General features: G+C 40.8%; 1 protein-coding gene across 2 annotated transcripts in view; it reads right to left on the bottom strand.

The window, feature by feature from the left end:
* The window catches only part of NETO1 (neuropilin and tolloid like 1), a 770,367-nt gene that overhangs the window by 452,755 nt on the left and 299,749 nt on the right, over positions 1–17,863 (bottom strand). For both annotated transcript variants that reach the window (XM_078687516.1, XM_078687517.1), the window contains exons 5-6: positions 8,308–8,349; positions 8,055–8,182 (exon numbers count right to left, since the gene is read on the bottom strand). In XM_078687516.1, the coding sequence (XP_078543642.1) occupies positions 8,055–8,182; positions 8,308–8,349 (170 nt within the window). The remainder of the gene's footprint in view (positions 1–8,054; positions 8,183–8,307; positions 8,350–17,863) is intronic.

Raw genomic sequence — 17,863 nt, 5'->3', positions numbered from 1 at the left:
GTACGAAAAAAATACAGAAATTTAGGAAGTATAATCATTTTAATGATGTTAGTGCGGCCCACTAACGACAATCTGAGGTTATTTATCCTTAGCAAGTCCGCGTTGACTTTTGTCAGTAAAGGCGAAATATTACGCTCAACTACTGTCCCTAAATCAGGTGAAATTTCAACACCTAAATATACTGCAGAGGAAATCACTCGAGGATCATTACATTGAGATGCTAAGTTTTTGATGATCTGTGTTTTAGCTCTGTTGAGTTTATAACCAGAAATGTTACCAAATTCTTGGGCCTCCTGTTCTATTACACCTATTGCCATTTCAGGATTAGAGGTAATTATCGCCACATCGTCTGCGTAAGCCAGCACTTTCACTGCTGACTCATTTACACACAATGGGGAGATGCTGGGATTGAGTTCGAGCCTACGTAAATATGGATCCATGTATAATGCAAATAAAAGAGGGGAACTAGGACAGCCTTGCCTTGTACCTCTTTTAATCTGCACCGGCGCTGATAACTCTCGGTTAATTTTAATTCTAGCCGTAGGATCTCTATAGAGAACCTGAATTGCTTTTATAAAATTATCCCCAAACCCAAAAATTCTCATTAACTCCCATAGATATTCCCAAGCGACCCTGTCGAAAGCTTTTTCAGCATCTAGAAATAGAGCCGCGACAGGGCCGCCTGTAACCTCCATAGCATCAAAACAGGTAATCACAGTCCTAATGTGTTCAGTGGTCCCTTTCCCCGGAATAAAACCATGTTGGACTGGGGTAACTAGCTTTTCTATTACAGCGGACATCCTTGTGGCCAAAATTTTTGAGTATAGCTTTACATCGGCATTCATTAATGCAATAGGTCTGTATGACCCAGGATTTGAAGCGGGCTTCCCTTTTTTCAAAATAACAATAACCTCTGTCTCCCCCCAAGAATTAGGGATTGACATACCTCTCTGGGCTTGCATAAGTATATCCAGAAGGTCTACACTAAAACCTGAAATAAACGTCTTGTAAAATTCAATTGGTATCAAATCTGGTCCTGCAGCCTTCGATGAAGGGAGATCTGCTAAAGCTAGCATCACTTCTTTTAATGTTATGTTGGCATCGAGTATAGTTTTTTCCTCTGACTTTAATTTTTTAAGTTGAATATTTCCTAAAAAGTTCCTAATATTCTCAACTTCTGGCTCTGTCTCCCTATCATATAGTTCCGAATAAAACTTCCAAAATTCTTTTCTTATTTCCTCAGAATCAGAGATTAAATTGCCTAAGCTGTCAACTATATTTTTAATGTCCCCTGCGTTGGCTTTCTGCCTAGCTCTGACAGCAAGAATATGACCAATCCGTTCACTAAACTCGCACGCCTGCTCCTTCTTTGTTAAATAGCTAGCTACTATCTTCTTAGTAATACAGTCCGCTATTTCTGCCTTTAAAATCATGATCTCCAACAATTGATGATCCAACGAGAGCCCACCCAAAATTAACCTACTTAGTTCGGACTCAGCATTCAGAAGGGAATTAACCTGTTGGTCAAACAACTCTCTTTCCTTTTTTCGTTTATAGGTTGAGAAGCTTATTGTCTCTCCTCTAACACCTGCTTTGAATGCATCCCAAATAAATCCGCTGCTTGTGCTACCCCTGTTGTTCAACTAAAACTCCTTGATCCATTTTTCCATGTGCTTACGGTAGCACTCATCTTGTAACAGAGCTCGCTCGAAAGTCCATTTATATGTTTTCGTACCTACCCCAGATAAGTTCAGTAACAATAATAATGGATTGTGGTCTGACACTAACCGAGGGAGCTTTTTGATCTGTATCTTACCTAGCAGAGCATTAGATATTAAAAAGTAGTCCAATCTTACTGTTATATTATGGGGGGCAGAAAAATATGTATCCCCATCTAACTGTGGGTGCAGGTTGGCCCAGACGTCTGAGAGAGCATTATTCAAAGCCATATTCGCTATTGCTCTATGCACCCTTTTCTTCCTCCCTGTATAAGAATGACCTGATTGTAACTCAATGTTCGCCGGTCGACTGATGTTGAAATCCCCACAGCAAACAATCGGTTCTGGCCACGTTGGGAGTTCATCGTCGAGAAATTGAAAAATATCCGGGTCATCGCACGTTGAGCCATACACTGAAACCAAAGTGAACCTAACCCCTCTAAAACTCAATTCTATAATCACCCATCTACCCCAAATGTCTTCTTTGCTCCTATGTACAGTACAATCTGCACCCTTTCCCAGAATCGCCACCCCTCGAGTTTTAGAGGCTTGTTTCGTATAAGCTAAAACTTTAAATCCAGTTTGTTCCAGCAAAAACCCCTTACCGCCCTCCACGTGAGTTTCCTGTAAACAGATCAAATCAGGAGACATTGATTTACAAAATGCTGAGACTCGCAGCCTCTTTTGGAGATCATTAAGACCGCAAACATTAAATGACAAAATTCGACAAGACATCAAAAAACATCAAAGGTTAACGCCAGCTTCGAATTCCATCTCTTAATCAAGCCCAGGGCTTCCTTTGTCCTCCATGTAAACAAAACCTTGATCTGCTGCAAACTGCATTTCGCTGTGTATAGTGTGTGCCTTTTTTCCCACCCCTTACCCCTCCCACCTCCCTGAGCCCTCCCCGAGTGCCCCTCCCCCCTCCCCCCCTACAGGCAAATAGGTCAAGCATGACCTATATGTGGACGCCGGGGACGCAGCAGCCGCCACACCTCCCCACTGCCAGCCGATAATGCAAACATATCAGACTAACTCAATAACATTTTCTCTTTATATCCCAAAACCTCTATCATATAGGCTTTTGCCTTAATCTCTGAAAAGAAGATTTTAAACTGGCCCTTAGTCACAATTTTCAGTTTTGCAGGGTAAAGCAAATAGGCTTCAGAACCCAGAGCCTGGATATGCGGTATCAATTGTCTCAGCCTCCATCTACGTTCAACTGTGGCGTGGCAAAAGTCTGGTCTTGCAAAGAACGTAACGTTGTTATAGGTACGTCTTGACCCTGGCTTTGCTTTGTCCAGTATCAACTGCCTAAGAAGGAAATTCCCTACGAATATTAGCAGAGCCCTTGGTTGCCCCTTCTGGCCCCCAACCTGTGCCTGACCCCTTTTAAGAAAAAAAGGGAAACGGTGGGCTCTTTGAATTTCTATTTCCCACTGCCAACTAGCTAACTCCGGGAAAGCCCCTTTTAACAAATCCACAACAAACAGCCTGGGGTCCTCCCCTTCCAGACCTTCCTCCACGCCCAACAATCTGATGTTATTCCGACGCTGCCTGTTCTCAAAATCTTCCAGCTTCCAGTTGACATCCTCTGCCACCTTTTGATGCTCTTCCTTGTATGATTTCAAGCCCCTCAGATCATCCTCCACTTTACTAGTCCTTTCCTCCACTTGTACCACTCTCTCAACCATCTCATCTTGTCTTTTGCTTATACTTCTAAGTTTATTTTGGATCTTCCTCGATTCCTGTCTTGCCCTCCTGCTCTCTCCTCTAGCCTCAGTCTGCATTAATTTCAGGGTGTTAAACAAAAGATCAAGCGTAACAGGAGGCTGGGAGGATTGAGCAGAACCGTGATCCCCAGTCAAAGTTGCTGGACTGTCCTGCTCCATAAAAGAAAAGGTAGTGGTTGAGTAGTCCCACGCTAATTTTTTAGTAGGATCAGTGGTACTGCTTGCAGTGGAGGGTTTCCTTTTAGACAGGCGTTTTTTTTGTGAGGTTTTCCTTGCCGGGGAGCTGCTAAGTGAGTCAATGCCTGTGGACTCGTCGGAACAAACATCCTCAGAGGGCAGAGATTGTGACTGTGTGTCTTCTTCCACAGAATAAAATCTCTCTGCTGAGGCGGAACCGCTGGCAATACCAATTTCTGCTGAGGTGGAGGAATCGCCACCTGATTTAAATCCCCCATTCTCTGCATTTAAATCCATAGTTTCTGCCCATGTTAGGGGTTTGTTGTACAATAGGCTAGCTGCGTTAGTGCCGACAGTAGCAGCGAATTCCTTCCCCTCACTTACATTTGACTCATGTAGCTCATGCATCTCGACCCCCTGATTTGTATGTTCTAATACCATAGTAAGGGAATTTACCGTCACATCCGAAGTATCCCCAGGAAGCTGAGTGTGCAGGGCTCGGCAGTCACTCATCGCCATCAGATTTACACTTTTGCTTGAGCTTGTGTTTGTTATTGCGCGACTCCATTCCTGCGCCTCTAGCCCTTGGTTCAGCCCGGCCACGACACCGCCACTTGCCTTGCCCACGACAATCTTTACTCCTGCAGCGCTGAACACTTCCGGAGCGGACGTGGACGCAGGCATTGCAGTGGCCGGCTTACCTGCTTCTACTGCTGCCGGTCTTCCTGGTTGCCTAGCGACCCCAGGATTGTGCATGGAGTCTGCATCCGTGTTGAGAGCGCCAGCGCCAGCTCCCCTAGCTCCGCCAGCTCCCTCAGCGCTGATTCCGGTAGCTTCAGAAGCCGGGTCTACACCATCTCTTCTGTCCGCGCTGGAGTCCGTGATAGTCCCGGGTTTATCTGCGAGCAGATCGCTGCTGGCATGAGCGGTTACGGGAGTGTTGGCAAAACTTTCCGTGACGGTAGGTTGACGAAAAGCAGACTCTCTAGTCTTTGGCCTGACAACTTGACCTGCATCTTTAGCAGGGGCCGCGCTTTCTGCTCCGTTTCTTTTCACCATTATTCTCTTCAGGCTTGACGCGTTTTTCTGTACCATGGCAGTAACCAGAGCCGAGCCAGTAATTTTCTGCTCTGTCCTTGTTTTCCCTTTTTCCTTTACAGCAGATTTCTGTCCTTTGGCATTATCTACATCCGATGTTTTCACTCCTTTCCCATCTTTGAGCTCGCGTCCACGCTGCACAGTAGATTTCTGTCCTTTGGCGTTTTCTGCATCCGATGTTTTCCCTCCTTTTCCATCCTTGAGCTCAAGCCCACGCTGTAAACGAGGTGGCATCCTGTGGCAAAGTTCTACTATCAGAATTAGAACTTCAGAAATAGCTTTTTTAAGGTGGGTAACGGTGCGTGGAATAAAGTTCCCTTGTTTCAGCCAGGGAGGGAAAATCACCGAGTTGCCAGACAGAGGCATTAAAAAAAACCAGCAATTCTTAGTCTATCCAGCCATTGATAGTTTCTGGCAGTGGAGAAGAGGAGAGTGCGACTCACTCACTGCACCCCACGGCGGCCATCTTGCCTCCCCCCCAGCTCTAAACAAAGAACTTTTGAAAGAGAAGAACGACAGAAGTGGTGGGACTTAATACCCTATTCTTCCAGACCAATGAGGAGAGAGACTTTCGCAGATTGTCAAGAGTAGGGATGGACTTCTACCTTTAGGGTATAACTATTAGTGATAGAGTCCATGTTTTTTTAGTCAGGTCAGCATGAGACTTCTGTATGAGACGTTCCTGTGAGCTGTTTCTTTGAGATTCTTTGGCTGATACTGTCTGTAAGCTGACTCCTTAACTTTGCTCCTCATACTTTTGTGAGAATTGCCCCAGCTTTCCCTTCCAGCCAGAAGGTTAGCATTTCCAGCTATTAGCACGCTGTCCTATAGTTTTTTAGGTACAAATGAAATTCTGTATTTGCATTGATCTTTGTCTCTTACACTATCCACTCAACTCATGCTCCTTGATTAAGATGTTATTGTGAATTACTGATTATGTGTTCTCCTGTGTGATGGTTCTAACTCGATACTGTACATTTGTCTGACCAATCCATATGTTTCCAAAGAAAATAGATAAAGGCAAAGCAATAGAGAACCTGAGTCTGCTGTTTTTGAATATTGTAAATAATGAGACATATATATAGTTGTAAATAATGTGGTTTGTATAAATATTTCCTTTGTTCTGGGCCTTATGAGGGGGATATTCATCTAAATCTTTTGCGAAATCCCTGTCAACTCTCCGATCTGTTGGAGGACCTGATGTTTCATATGGGGCAAAATTCAGTCATATAAATAGAGATTTTGTAACTGGTTTAGCTCTTGGTATAAATGTTATACACTCTGCTTTAGTTAGCCCAAACCCCTTTTCTGATGTGCCACGTGCTATCACTGTCAAGCACATCTGGTATTGCCTTTTTCGAAGGCCAAAACAGGAACTGATCATAAAAAGAGTTGATGCAGTATGATCACTATCAATTCTATCCACCACTACCATGTTATGCAAGCTAGACCAGAGGCATATGCCTAGTTGGATATTATCTACTTTCCAAGTGTGCTAACCTCTTTTAAATGTATGTCTTGCTTTCTGGTCTGAGTTAGATCACCCATTACAGGTGTGTAAACCATGGGTCAAGGTAAATGATGCTATCTGTAACAGCAACAGACCATGTGTTTCTTTTTAAAGCTGATTACAAATACGAAGGCCTTCTAACCCAAGCCAATGCAAAATAATGTTCTTTCCCCTTTCAGGTAACAAGCAACATCTTCAATGCTAACAATGTCATTTAGGAATTACGCTTTCCATTTAGCCCTGCTTTTTATTGGTTCATCTAAAGAAGGCTTGGAGGCCTGTGGTGAAGTCAAAGTGAGTTACAGGAAGGACCATTACATGTGTCGTCAAGTTCTGCAGTGATTATGCTCGCTTGATGTTCAAGAGAATTTTATTAGTAACATCACAGCATGAGGCAGCCTCACAGCCACACAGTGCTGCCTTCTGCTCTGCCGCATGGCTCCCTGTCCTCCTTTCAAAACATAGCATTCTATGTAAATACAATATGATTCCAGAATAGCCCAGTAACTAGTCTAAATGCAGACACATCCTTAGGTGGAAACAACACTGCAACTATATGCTATTGCACCTAAGTATACTGAAGTGGTAGCACCACCTGTAGTGGCAATTTAAATTTAGAGCCCATGATGAACTGTTTCATTGATGTAGTAGTATCAAAGATATAGGGCTTGAATCTTTTTTGTCAATGATTATGTGTGATTTGTGAATTTTTTTTATTTTTAAGGTTTGCCAGTGCTAGCAGATCCTCTGTCACACATTTCACTAGGAACCTATCCTAAGAGGCACGATGGGAAAACTGAAGGATGTGAAATGTAGAACTTAAGATATATGCTAATTACATTTTCAAAAATGGACAGGATATGTGAAATGTATTACCAGATGTTTTGAACTGCTTGCAACACCTGGAGTTTTCACCTGTTCGTTTTTAAGGAGATTGTGCTGAAACGCCCCACTTGCAACCACCGGCTCATATTAAGCACTGGGTGAAACATCCTAGTGTTATTTTCGATTGTTTGTAAAGATTGTCATTTTCAAAGCCAACCAAACACTCTAGTATAAACTAGGTAAGCTATAACACTGAACAGTGGCAGTGTCAATGTTGTGTATGTGAATTCAATTTTTCCAACAAATTAAGGCGTAATGCACAGAATCTTCATTCTGCTTTAGTCAAACAAACCAAATTAAGTGTAGAAAAATAAAACCTCAGTGGAAAACTTCAAAAGTGAACAAAACTACCTACACAATGCTGAATAAATATTGTGCCCGTTTTGAAAAAGTGATGCACGCAGTGTACGGGACTCAAAATAACGATCAAATGAGCAACATTAAGTCAAATAGCATTTGTAATTAAAAAAATATCGCAAGTAAACATGGGAAATATTTTAAGTGATAAATACACTCTCATAGAGGTGCAGCAATATATGAAAGCCATTAAGTTGGGTTCAATAGCATCTACAATATTCCAAAAATTAAGACTTTTCTTATAAAAAATGATTAACATTTAACCACGAAAGCAGACTAACATATTGATGTGCCATCACTCTTAGTTGAAGGTGTTGTGAATATCACTACACAAAACTATTCAAGTAAATGAAAAACACTAAAGTTGTCGACACGAATTTTACTTTCGATTATTAAATGTAGTGATATTTAACTGAATCGTTTTAACCAACAGAAACAGGTGTAATAACTTTTTATTCAGCAAGAGCGAGTTTTGAAACACGAACATACGTAGATAAAATATATCTCATGCCAACTGATAGTTATGGCCACATTGGTGAAACAAATGACAGAACATCTCCCAGAACAGGGACTGACCTTAGATTTCGGAGGTGCCCGGATGTACCATTTGCAGTCCACAGCTTCAGAGGCAGAAGCCTTCCCTTCCTTTACAATCTGGAGGGATTCAATTATTCCTTCCGGTCCTCCCATCTCAAACTCACAAACTGAGCACACGGGCCAAGGAAAAAAAGCAGAGAAGAAAAAAAGACAACTTGAATAACAACCACAATTTAGTTTATGCATCAAACATAACCTCAACGGTCAAGTTGTGATTGCTCAGCATACCAACCTGGCAATGGCTTCAGAACTCCCAGGTCCTTGAAATCCGGATCTTTAAAGGGAAGAACAAGTGGAAAAAGAAAGGAAGTAGACTTATTAAAATAAATTACCAACAAATGCACGAAAGAATAATTAATTCAGCAAAATGTTTTTAACACTAAAGATTTTTTGGGGAGTGGTTCTTCAAAATAACATGTTATCTTGCTCTTTTTCCAAATTATTATGAATAGAATATTTGTTAGATGTATCGTTCAGACTCGCAGATGCATGCAGTCAATTAAAATCCGAGTTGGAAACATTTTGTGCTGAGTTATTGGCAACAGTAAAAGGAATAGATTCCCAACACATTTTGCTCATTTACATGACTCAAAGATTAAGATGTGGGATGTTAGCCATTTTTATTGCAGAACAAAAGAAGGGCAATAAAATGGATAGCATTGTCAATTAACTGATATAAGTAAGAGTCTACAGCGTGTCCTGTAAATGTATAAATATCTGGGGGCTTATTTATGAGCTTTATGATGCAGCTCAGCAAGTTACCCTGTTGTGTGACAGGGAAATGGCAGGAATGCACAGTATTTAGTGGAATACTATGCATGCCTGTCCTTTCCCATGCGCTGGGGCACAATGAGATACATAGCGCCAATGCAGGCACCCTTGCACCATGCAGGCACACCTTCCTGCACAAAAACACTCCTGGGAGGCATACTCCACTTTCTATGTGTGCTACAGAGAGTAAGAAATGAGGAGAAATAGAAATATTTCTCCTCGTTACGCCTCCCCTAAGGGGGTGTAGGATTTTGACGCATCCTCAGGTTTACAAGTTCTTGTAAATCTCGGGATGCATCAAATTCCATGGAAGTTGCGTGGGAACACCCAAGCAACTCCATGGAACACCTTCACAGGGCAGGAAAACACAGCGATTTCAGCTGTGTTGCGTTGGCACTGATTTTTTAAGCGACTCAGAGCCACGCAGGGGGGCCTTGAATGGCTTCAAAAATCAGACTTATGGATTACGTCCATTTTGCTCAACATTGTGAGGTGCAAAATTGACGCAAACCATGTTACAAATAAGCCCCCTGGAGTACAAACTAACCATTTCCACAATCTAAACATCATCCTCTCAATAGTTTCACAACAGTCTCATTGTTGAAATGCCCCTACTGAATATTTGAAGTTAAAGTTATTCATAACTTCCAGCATTGTGGAGCAAGGATCGAAAACATCCTGCCAATGGCTGGCTGTTTGCAGATGGGCAATCAAGACTGAATGAAGACAAAATTATTGTGGTTTTTTTTAGTGACCCCAGCATAATCAGTGAGCTATCTGGCAAGATAGGCATGTTTATGACCCAAGAAACTCTATTAAAGAACTGATCCTAATAAGTGCGAAGGACAGGGCAAAATGACAACATGTGAACCTGATCTGAGTTTTTAAAGTGACATCAAGTGCACTGACCAGATATGCAGGCTTTAGGATTCCAATGAAGAATTGTTTCAATTGTATTTATTTATTCATATAGGTTTTATATAGCACCAGCTAGACCCGAAAGGTATCAGAGCGCTTACAGACTTGAGAGCAAGGCAGTTATCCAGTCACTGAGTATATGATGCGTGGCAATCTTAGGTTCAAGTACAAACAACAATGCATACACATGAGAACAAAGATATTAGTCAATGAGGATTGAATACAAAACAGAAAACACCCTATGTATACGGACAGAAGTTAGGCCCTAAGGCCAGTTACTGGTTGTAGACAAAACACATATTTTGAAGCCCAGAGAGAGAAAGACCTTCTAGGCAAAAGAGGCTGACAAAGAAAGCAGCCAACTGTTCAACGTTCAGCGATAGAGACTAATAGAGCCAAGTTCAGTAATTGCTCATGTTTTCCAATATTTGTAGAGGAGATGGTGTTTCAGGTCTCTTTCGATGCTACTGAAGGCGGGGTTGCATTGTACGTCCGTTGGGGAAGAGTTCCATATGCTGGGAGCGTTACCCGAGAAAGAGCGAGCCTGGGTTGATTTTTTTTTTTGTTTCGGAGGAACAATAAGAAGTGTGTTGGAGCTCCTCAGTGATCTGGTTCTTCCTGCTTTTGTGAGTTTGTTATCTAAATAGTCGGGAGTGTGTGAGTGGATGGCTTTGTGGGTGACATAGGCAGTCTTGTAATTGCATCTTCCTTCGATGGGAAGCCAGTTGAGGTACTTAAGTGCTGGGGTGATGTGTTCATACCGTATAATGTCTGTTGTGAGCCGGGCATCCATATTTAGTACTGATCTGAGAGGGAGCAAGGTGCGTTTTCGGGGTCCCTGTGAGTGTAGCATTTCCATAGTCAAGTTTAGAGAGGACCAGGGATTGAACGATCCATTTGAAATCCTCAGAGGGAATGAATGATTTGATTGTTTTGAGGTGTTTTAGTGTGTAAATTGCTCCTTTGGCTGAGATTTTGATGTGATCCTTCATTAACAATTTATTATTCAGGGTAAAGCCTAGGGATTTAGCTGAGTTGGAAAGAGTGAGAGAACAATTTAGAGCCACAAATCACTGATCCAGTCCTTGATTGGAAGGTGGTTACTTTTGGAGGAGAACATAAATATTTCAGTTTTGGTGGTGTTTAATTGTAGATGGTTGGACTTAAACTAAGATTGCATATTACTCAGTGTGACGTTGAGATGTAGGATGTCACTGGGTGATTTAATTTTGAAGTAGAGTTGGTTGTTGTCTGCATGGAGGTGAAATGTGATCCCTGCTTGCTTCAAAATGATAGTGAGGGGTCCCATGAAGAGATTGAAAAGTGAGGGGGAGAGGATTGAACCCTGGGGGACCCCACGAGTGACAGATGTGGGTTTAGAGAGACAAGACTTTCTTATAATTTGTTGTGATTGGTGTTGCAGGTGCCATTGAAACCGGATTGTATTTCAGTGATTCCAGTAAGGCTGGGTGATTCAAAGTGTCAAAGGCCGCTAATAAGTCAAGTAGGATAAGTATGCATGCATCAACTTCTTCTAGGGATCTATGGATGTCATCTGCGATATTAAGCATGGCGGTTTCTGTGCTACATCCTTTTCATATACCTGATTGGAGGGAGTCAAGTAGGTTGAAATCCTCTATATGCCAGTTGAGTTGTGGTAAGACACTTTTTTCCATAGTTTTGGCTAGGAACAGGAGGTTAATGATAGGTCCAAGGTTGTTGAGATCATTTGGGTCAGCCCTGGGATTTTTGGGAATGGGTGGGATTTGACCTAGTTGAAGGGAATCAGGTACACAACCCGAGACGAAAGAAGTATTGATGATTTTAGTCCAACACGTGGTGATGATGTGGTTTAGGTTATGTACTATTTTTGCAGGGAGTGGATCCTTTGTGTGATAATTGGGATTTAATTTTGCAATAATATTGAAAACTTCAAGTTCTGCCATGGGTTTTAAGACCGACCAATTGGCGTTGTTTTTCAATTTTATCTGGAGTAATGTAATATTTATGTATGGAGCAATAACGATGAAGTCTACTTTTGACCATGGTGGAAACTAGATATACCCATGTGAGTTTGTCCAGAAAAAGTTCCCGATTATTATGTGCCAAGCCATAAATCCCATTTCCTAACCAATTCTATAAAGTCATCTTCAAGAGTACATCTACAAAAATTGATAAAAAAATCTAATTCAAAATGATGGCTGTTGATTTAAAGTCAAGCAACTGATAGCATTAAGCAGGGGATCAAAGTCCAGATCGATGATTAGAAAGCATTCTCTGATTTGCAGATATTTGAAAAACTTCAACTGTGAAACATTAAATAATTTTTTTTATTGAAGTCCAAAATTACAATACATTAAATACTGTAAGCTTTTTTACAACATACATAAGACAGTAACCACTTCCAATCCTAATTGAAGTATGTAGCCCAAATTTTTTCAAACTTCCCGAGACCCCCCACACGTAATACATAGGTGCGTTCACTTCTTTTAACCGCTTTCATCTTATGGGCCCACTCATGGACAGAAGGAATCAAGTCAGTTTGCAACAAAAGTGATCTGGCTACTGCCATTGCAATGTATACCAATTTGACAAGTTTATCAGGAAGGAGAAGATCTGGATAAAAACCAATAATTATTAACAAATCATTCACTTCTAATCGAATACTGCATTCAGTTTCCAAGTGACAAAAAATATCTGCCCAGAACCTCTGAATCCTAGGACATTGCAACATAATATGTGACCGATTAGCACATTGCAACATAATATGTGACCGATTAGCTGTAGGATGATTAATACAGCGAAAACAGTGCGCTGATTGATTGATATACATTTTAGAAAGGGAGAGAGAGGTTCGGTAAATTTGCCATTTACTAAAAAACAACATCCTTCGCCAATTCGCACTTCTTAGCGTACTGAAATTAAGTTTATTAATAACTGACCACATATTTGCAGAAATTTCTAAATCGTCATGATTCATCAATGTTTTAATTGCCTTCTGTCCAAGATCCAGGCCCCTAACTAAAGCTAAAAGCTTTTTCCATGCCTAGGTTTTCTACCAGATGTATCCTGTAAAAGTTCAAGAACTAGCGGATGCTGTTCGTCAATTTGGGATATGTCTAATTTAGTAAGGAATTTATGGAAGATGTTATATGACCTCAAAAGAATAAAATCATTAACAATCAATTGCGACATTTCGGTCATAGTCAACCATCTTCCATTCCTCAGAAAATCTGAGGCTTTAAGAAAACCAGCCGAGGCCCATTGGGACATTAAACATTGAATTCATCTTGAGTCTCCAAAAAAGATTTCAATAAACCAAGAAGAAATGATTGCTGAATGAGGTATAAGTCAGAGTTAAGATAGGGAACTCCTTTGGAGGTACTATCAGGTAATTTGATATCAATGAATAACCATGGAGAGTTGGTGTCTTGTAGTGCTTAGAGATGTCGCGTCAGGTTAAGCAGAGATCTGTTAAACACATACATATAATTTGGTATTGATGTTGTATTAAATTAGCAAATCAATGTAAAAACAAGTGGTGGGGACACAGCCAGGAGAGGAAATTGGGGGAGTGAGAGGGGTCATACTTGGGCTGGGGTGGTACACATAAAGAAAGAGTCCAGAGGAGCTATACTATATTTTCAGTATTGAATTTCTACACCTGGTCGATTAAGGATTATTATCCTCAATGTTAAGAGTCTAACTGCGCACTTTAAGGGGAAACGTGAATTTGGAATTAAAATATTTAGAGTCAAACATTGTCTCCTTACTAGAAGCCAGAATTAAATCTAAAGAAAGCACATCATTAAACACCTTTGGATAAAATTTTCTTTTAGTACTTGTGGGAAATTAGGTGGTTGGTTGGGGGGGGGATGAAGCCTACTACAGCAGCAGCCACAATCATTGTTAGGGTAAATGACAAAAAGTCAATGTGCCTCAACTCGTGTTAGCTTGGCACAAAACCAGTCACGCATAACTTAGAGGCCATGTGTAAATTATTCATGCAGAACACAAACAGTAATAAGGTGAGAAGACAACACAGACGAAATCTCACATCAATTTGGAAAATATAGTAGAATGTCATACATTATTTGACACCAAAATGACAAAAATGTAATCAGTAGAATCTGAGATGTGCAATTTCAAAAATGTAATGTAAGTATAATGACGAAAAACACGAATTTCTACTCGTGGACATCTGGTTGTGTTAGACCAGGGTAAAGTCAAAAGTTTATGTGATGGAGTGTGGGTCGCATACAGGGACCAGGTTAGTGCTGCTGAAAGGTTACCTTCTCAAAATTCAGCACAAAGAGTCCATTTTACGGTGGAGGAGGCATTGAGGAGCATCTGTCAGGCATCACAGATGGTTGTTGCTGAAGCTTTGCGTTCACGGTCACCAAGGGCTGTCAATGCTGCTCCGTTACTATGCGGATAACATCGCTGGATTTCAGAGCGTCCGAGAACTTTGCCTTGGTGCACTAATACCTAGTGCCCGTTTTCTGCTGCCTTCGCGATTTTGTTGACCGCCCATATTATCCAAGTAAACTGTACCTGATTTATAGATATCTTCACATTATTATTTATGTACTTTCTGCTTATATACTTGAACGTTTTATAGTGTTCTCCAACCTGTAGGATCCCTGTTTTTATATTATGCTGGCTTATATGCTGGCCTTTTGACAGGACAATTGTGTTCACTATGGTGCTTTTTTGACATTTGTGGAGCATTTCCTGTTAAGACGGATCATTACTGTCACTTCTACCTCACCTCTTCTTTTTCGTACGAGGCTCTGTTGACATACTAGCTACTCCATAATTTGGGACTACTGATGTCATCCACTCGAATATCATCACTTGTGTCAAATTACTAGGACCAACAAATTTCTTTAGCCTTGAAAAAGTCATGGTACACATATGTACTGACAAAACGCGTGTTGGCTATTTCCTTTGATGATAACACAAAAATATTTTTTGTTCCATGAATAGAATCAAGAACGGATTCAAAAATGAACTTTGGTGTTGTTCCTCTGTCTCTTTAAATGAAGACTACAAATTGATCTGACGCTTTATCGTTATTGTTTTTCCGCTATACAAGACAGATTGCTTATGTTTATGATTAATATGTCATAATTCTTGCCATTTGAAATAGGATTGTGCACACTTGACCCATTCTGTTGTTTAGTGCTGCTGAAAGGTTACCTTCTCAAAATTCAGCACAAAGAGTCCATTTTGCGGTGGAGGAGGCATTGAGGAGCATCTGTCAGGCATCACAGATGGTTGTTGCTGAAGCTTTGCGTTCACTGTCACCAAGGGCTGTCGATGCTGTAACATGAAGTGCAGGTCTCACACTGCTGGTGGTCACTGGAATTCATTGTAGAATGAAGAATTAGATTCAAGGAGGTTTACAATGACCCGTGGTGCAAATAGTCCAAATCTTCAGGATTGCGCCTTATCTTCCCGGAGGAGTTCAACTGATGCCACACAAAACAGCCTATGATCTGGGAGGCACATTTCAGGGATCATCAACTCAATGACTGGCAGGGTCAATTGCAGATCCTGGCAGGTCTAGTACAGCAGGTCAGCTGGGCAGTTACAGGGAAGTCTCAGGAGCTTGTTACGTTCCTGTAGCTTTGAATAGGAGGTTAGTCAGCTGACCCTTGGTGTCACCTTAGGTACCCTAGGATGATGGGAGGAGGTCCACTCTTCCTTCTTAGACAGCAGGCTTTAGGCAGCTAGGCACTCCTCTGGCAGCAGGACAGTATTTCTTCTATAGTATCCACAGGTCCAGGAGTGTACAGAAGAGTTGGTCTGGGGGTCCAATATGTTACCTGGTGCCAGCTTTGAAGTTGGGACATTTCTAGACATCATAAGAAAATGCCAGCTTTATGATAGTGGTATTTTCAGAATAGTGACCTAAAATACAACTTTACCGTTAAATAGGGTTTTAAATTGCAACTCATTAAGGACCAAACTTGACTTTCCTGCCTATTCCCAATCAAAAGTTAGTATTTATTAAATTTAATATGGTAACCTAATGTTATCCTATGGTAGATGTAGGCCCTTGCAGTAGTGAAAAGCAAATGTAAGAGTTTTTTACTACCAGGATATGTAAAACTTGAATGCACATGTCCTACTATTTAAATACACAGTGCCCCACCCCATGGGCTGCTTAGGGCCTAGCATAGCGGTGACATATGTATTAAAGAAGGAAGGTTTAGGTCTGACAAAAGGTTTATCTTTCCAGGTCTGAATGGCAGTTTAAAACAGCACAGAAGTTTGAATGGCAGACCTGAGTCATGTTTAAAGACGTTCCCTAAGTTTGTGGCACAATTTGTGCTGCAGGCTCTAGAGTAGCATATTATTTACAGGCCCTGGATACATATAGTACCACTTTACTAGTGACTAATAAGTTATTTATATGTGCCAATTTGATGTAATTTAATTTTACAATGTTTAGAGGAGACAGCATAAGCACTTTAACATTGGTTTGCAGTTGTAAAGTGCACAGAGTCCTAAGGCCAACACAAGCTAAATCAGCAAAACAGGAGGAGTGTAGGCAAACTGTTTGGGGGAAAACCAAGCCAGTGATGTCAGGTCTAACACTACTGTTCAAATCACCTCTGATAAGCATGTTACAATTCTCTAGTTTGATAATACACTTCAAATAATTTCAAGTAAGTTTGACCCAGGTGGTCTCAGGATAATCCTTAAGATAAGAGCTGGTCCTTCAGGTATTAATTTGTGCTCAAAATATAGCCCGAGTTCTGATTGACCATAAAGTTACCACAATTTGTCACCTATGCTCCTTCCTTGTCTGGACTATCACTTATAGGGTTCTCACTTGCATTATTCGTCTTATGTTAGACAATACTAACACAGAATGTTGATCTAGGATGTAAGCTACAGAATGGAGCATACAATTTAAATACCATTACAATATGAACACCTCTTAAATCAAAGTAGCTGCTAAAAAGGAATTTGTATACACTGGACAAGTTTGTCACTACTTGGGCCTGGCTAGCTGTGCAGCTTTCATTGTTCAGCAAGCAGTAGCAGCAAACTTTGGGAATTTGGTAGGTCATTAGTACATTCATTGAAGGTACTACTTTATCCTATTAAAGTACCACTCTCTATTGACTTGGGATTCTAGTGTCATTCGCAATACTGCCCCCATGGAATATTTAAATGCTTTCAACTTTTAGTGGATCCATATATCACTGGCTCAGAAGACTTTGTCTAACATCATTGACTGTAATTTTTATTTGGTGTCTTACCAATGTTCTGTGATTCATTGAAAGCCTGCAAAGAGGGCTGCTCTCATATTCTTCATCTCCTACTTTTCTGGTTTATAAGAACAACCAGTTACAGCACCATAGCTTGTCTGATTTTTCCTCTGTTTGAGCAAATATTACTTCTTTCCACATGAACGTTATGTCACACAAATCAAATTCTCGAGTATTAATCAGTTTGAGCATGGAGATCAAATCAGAGCCATTTTGGCAACTTTAGCACAAGATGAAAATTCATACAATCAAATTTAGGACATTGTTCAGTTAGCCCACCCATCTCAATCTACTGCACCTTATATCACCCCTGCTTTCACAGAGTACTATGTGAAGCATTATTAGTTGTAAGTCTCACTGTACTGCAACACAGCATTTTCTGAAGCAAATTTGTTTTCCCAAACTGAATTATCTTCAGATTGAAAAACTGATTACTCTATCACAAACGCTAACATTTCTTTAGCAATCCAAGCTGCTCCATCAGTCAAGGTGGCAAACACTGATGCATGTCTCATCGAGCTATCACAAAATCTCTAGAATATGTTTTCTATCCTTCAGGGAATAATAAAGACAATTGTGGATTGAACTCCAATTCCACTACCTTGCCACGTGGCAAGAATTACGGTCTTTTACCAACAACTACAACAACAAAAAATGCTAAAACACCATCGAGCTTATGCTCAAAAAGACTGATTTTTCTACTTTTTGCGACTGTAAAATCTGGGCTTGAGTAATTGACAATTTCCTTTACTAAATTACCTCCTATTTGGTTTCTTCTTGCTAACATGGCTTTATCCCAGACTGTGACACAAG

The sequence above is a fragment of the Lissotriton helveticus genome, chromosome 4_1, assembly GCF_964261635.1.
Source record: "Lissotriton helveticus chromosome 4_1, aLisHel1.1, whole genome shotgun sequence".
In the NCBI taxonomy this organism is placed as follows: Eukaryota; Metazoa; Chordata; class Amphibia; order Caudata; family Salamandridae; genus Lissotriton; species Lissotriton helveticus.
This window is presented reverse-complemented; position numbering and strand designations above follow the sequence as displayed.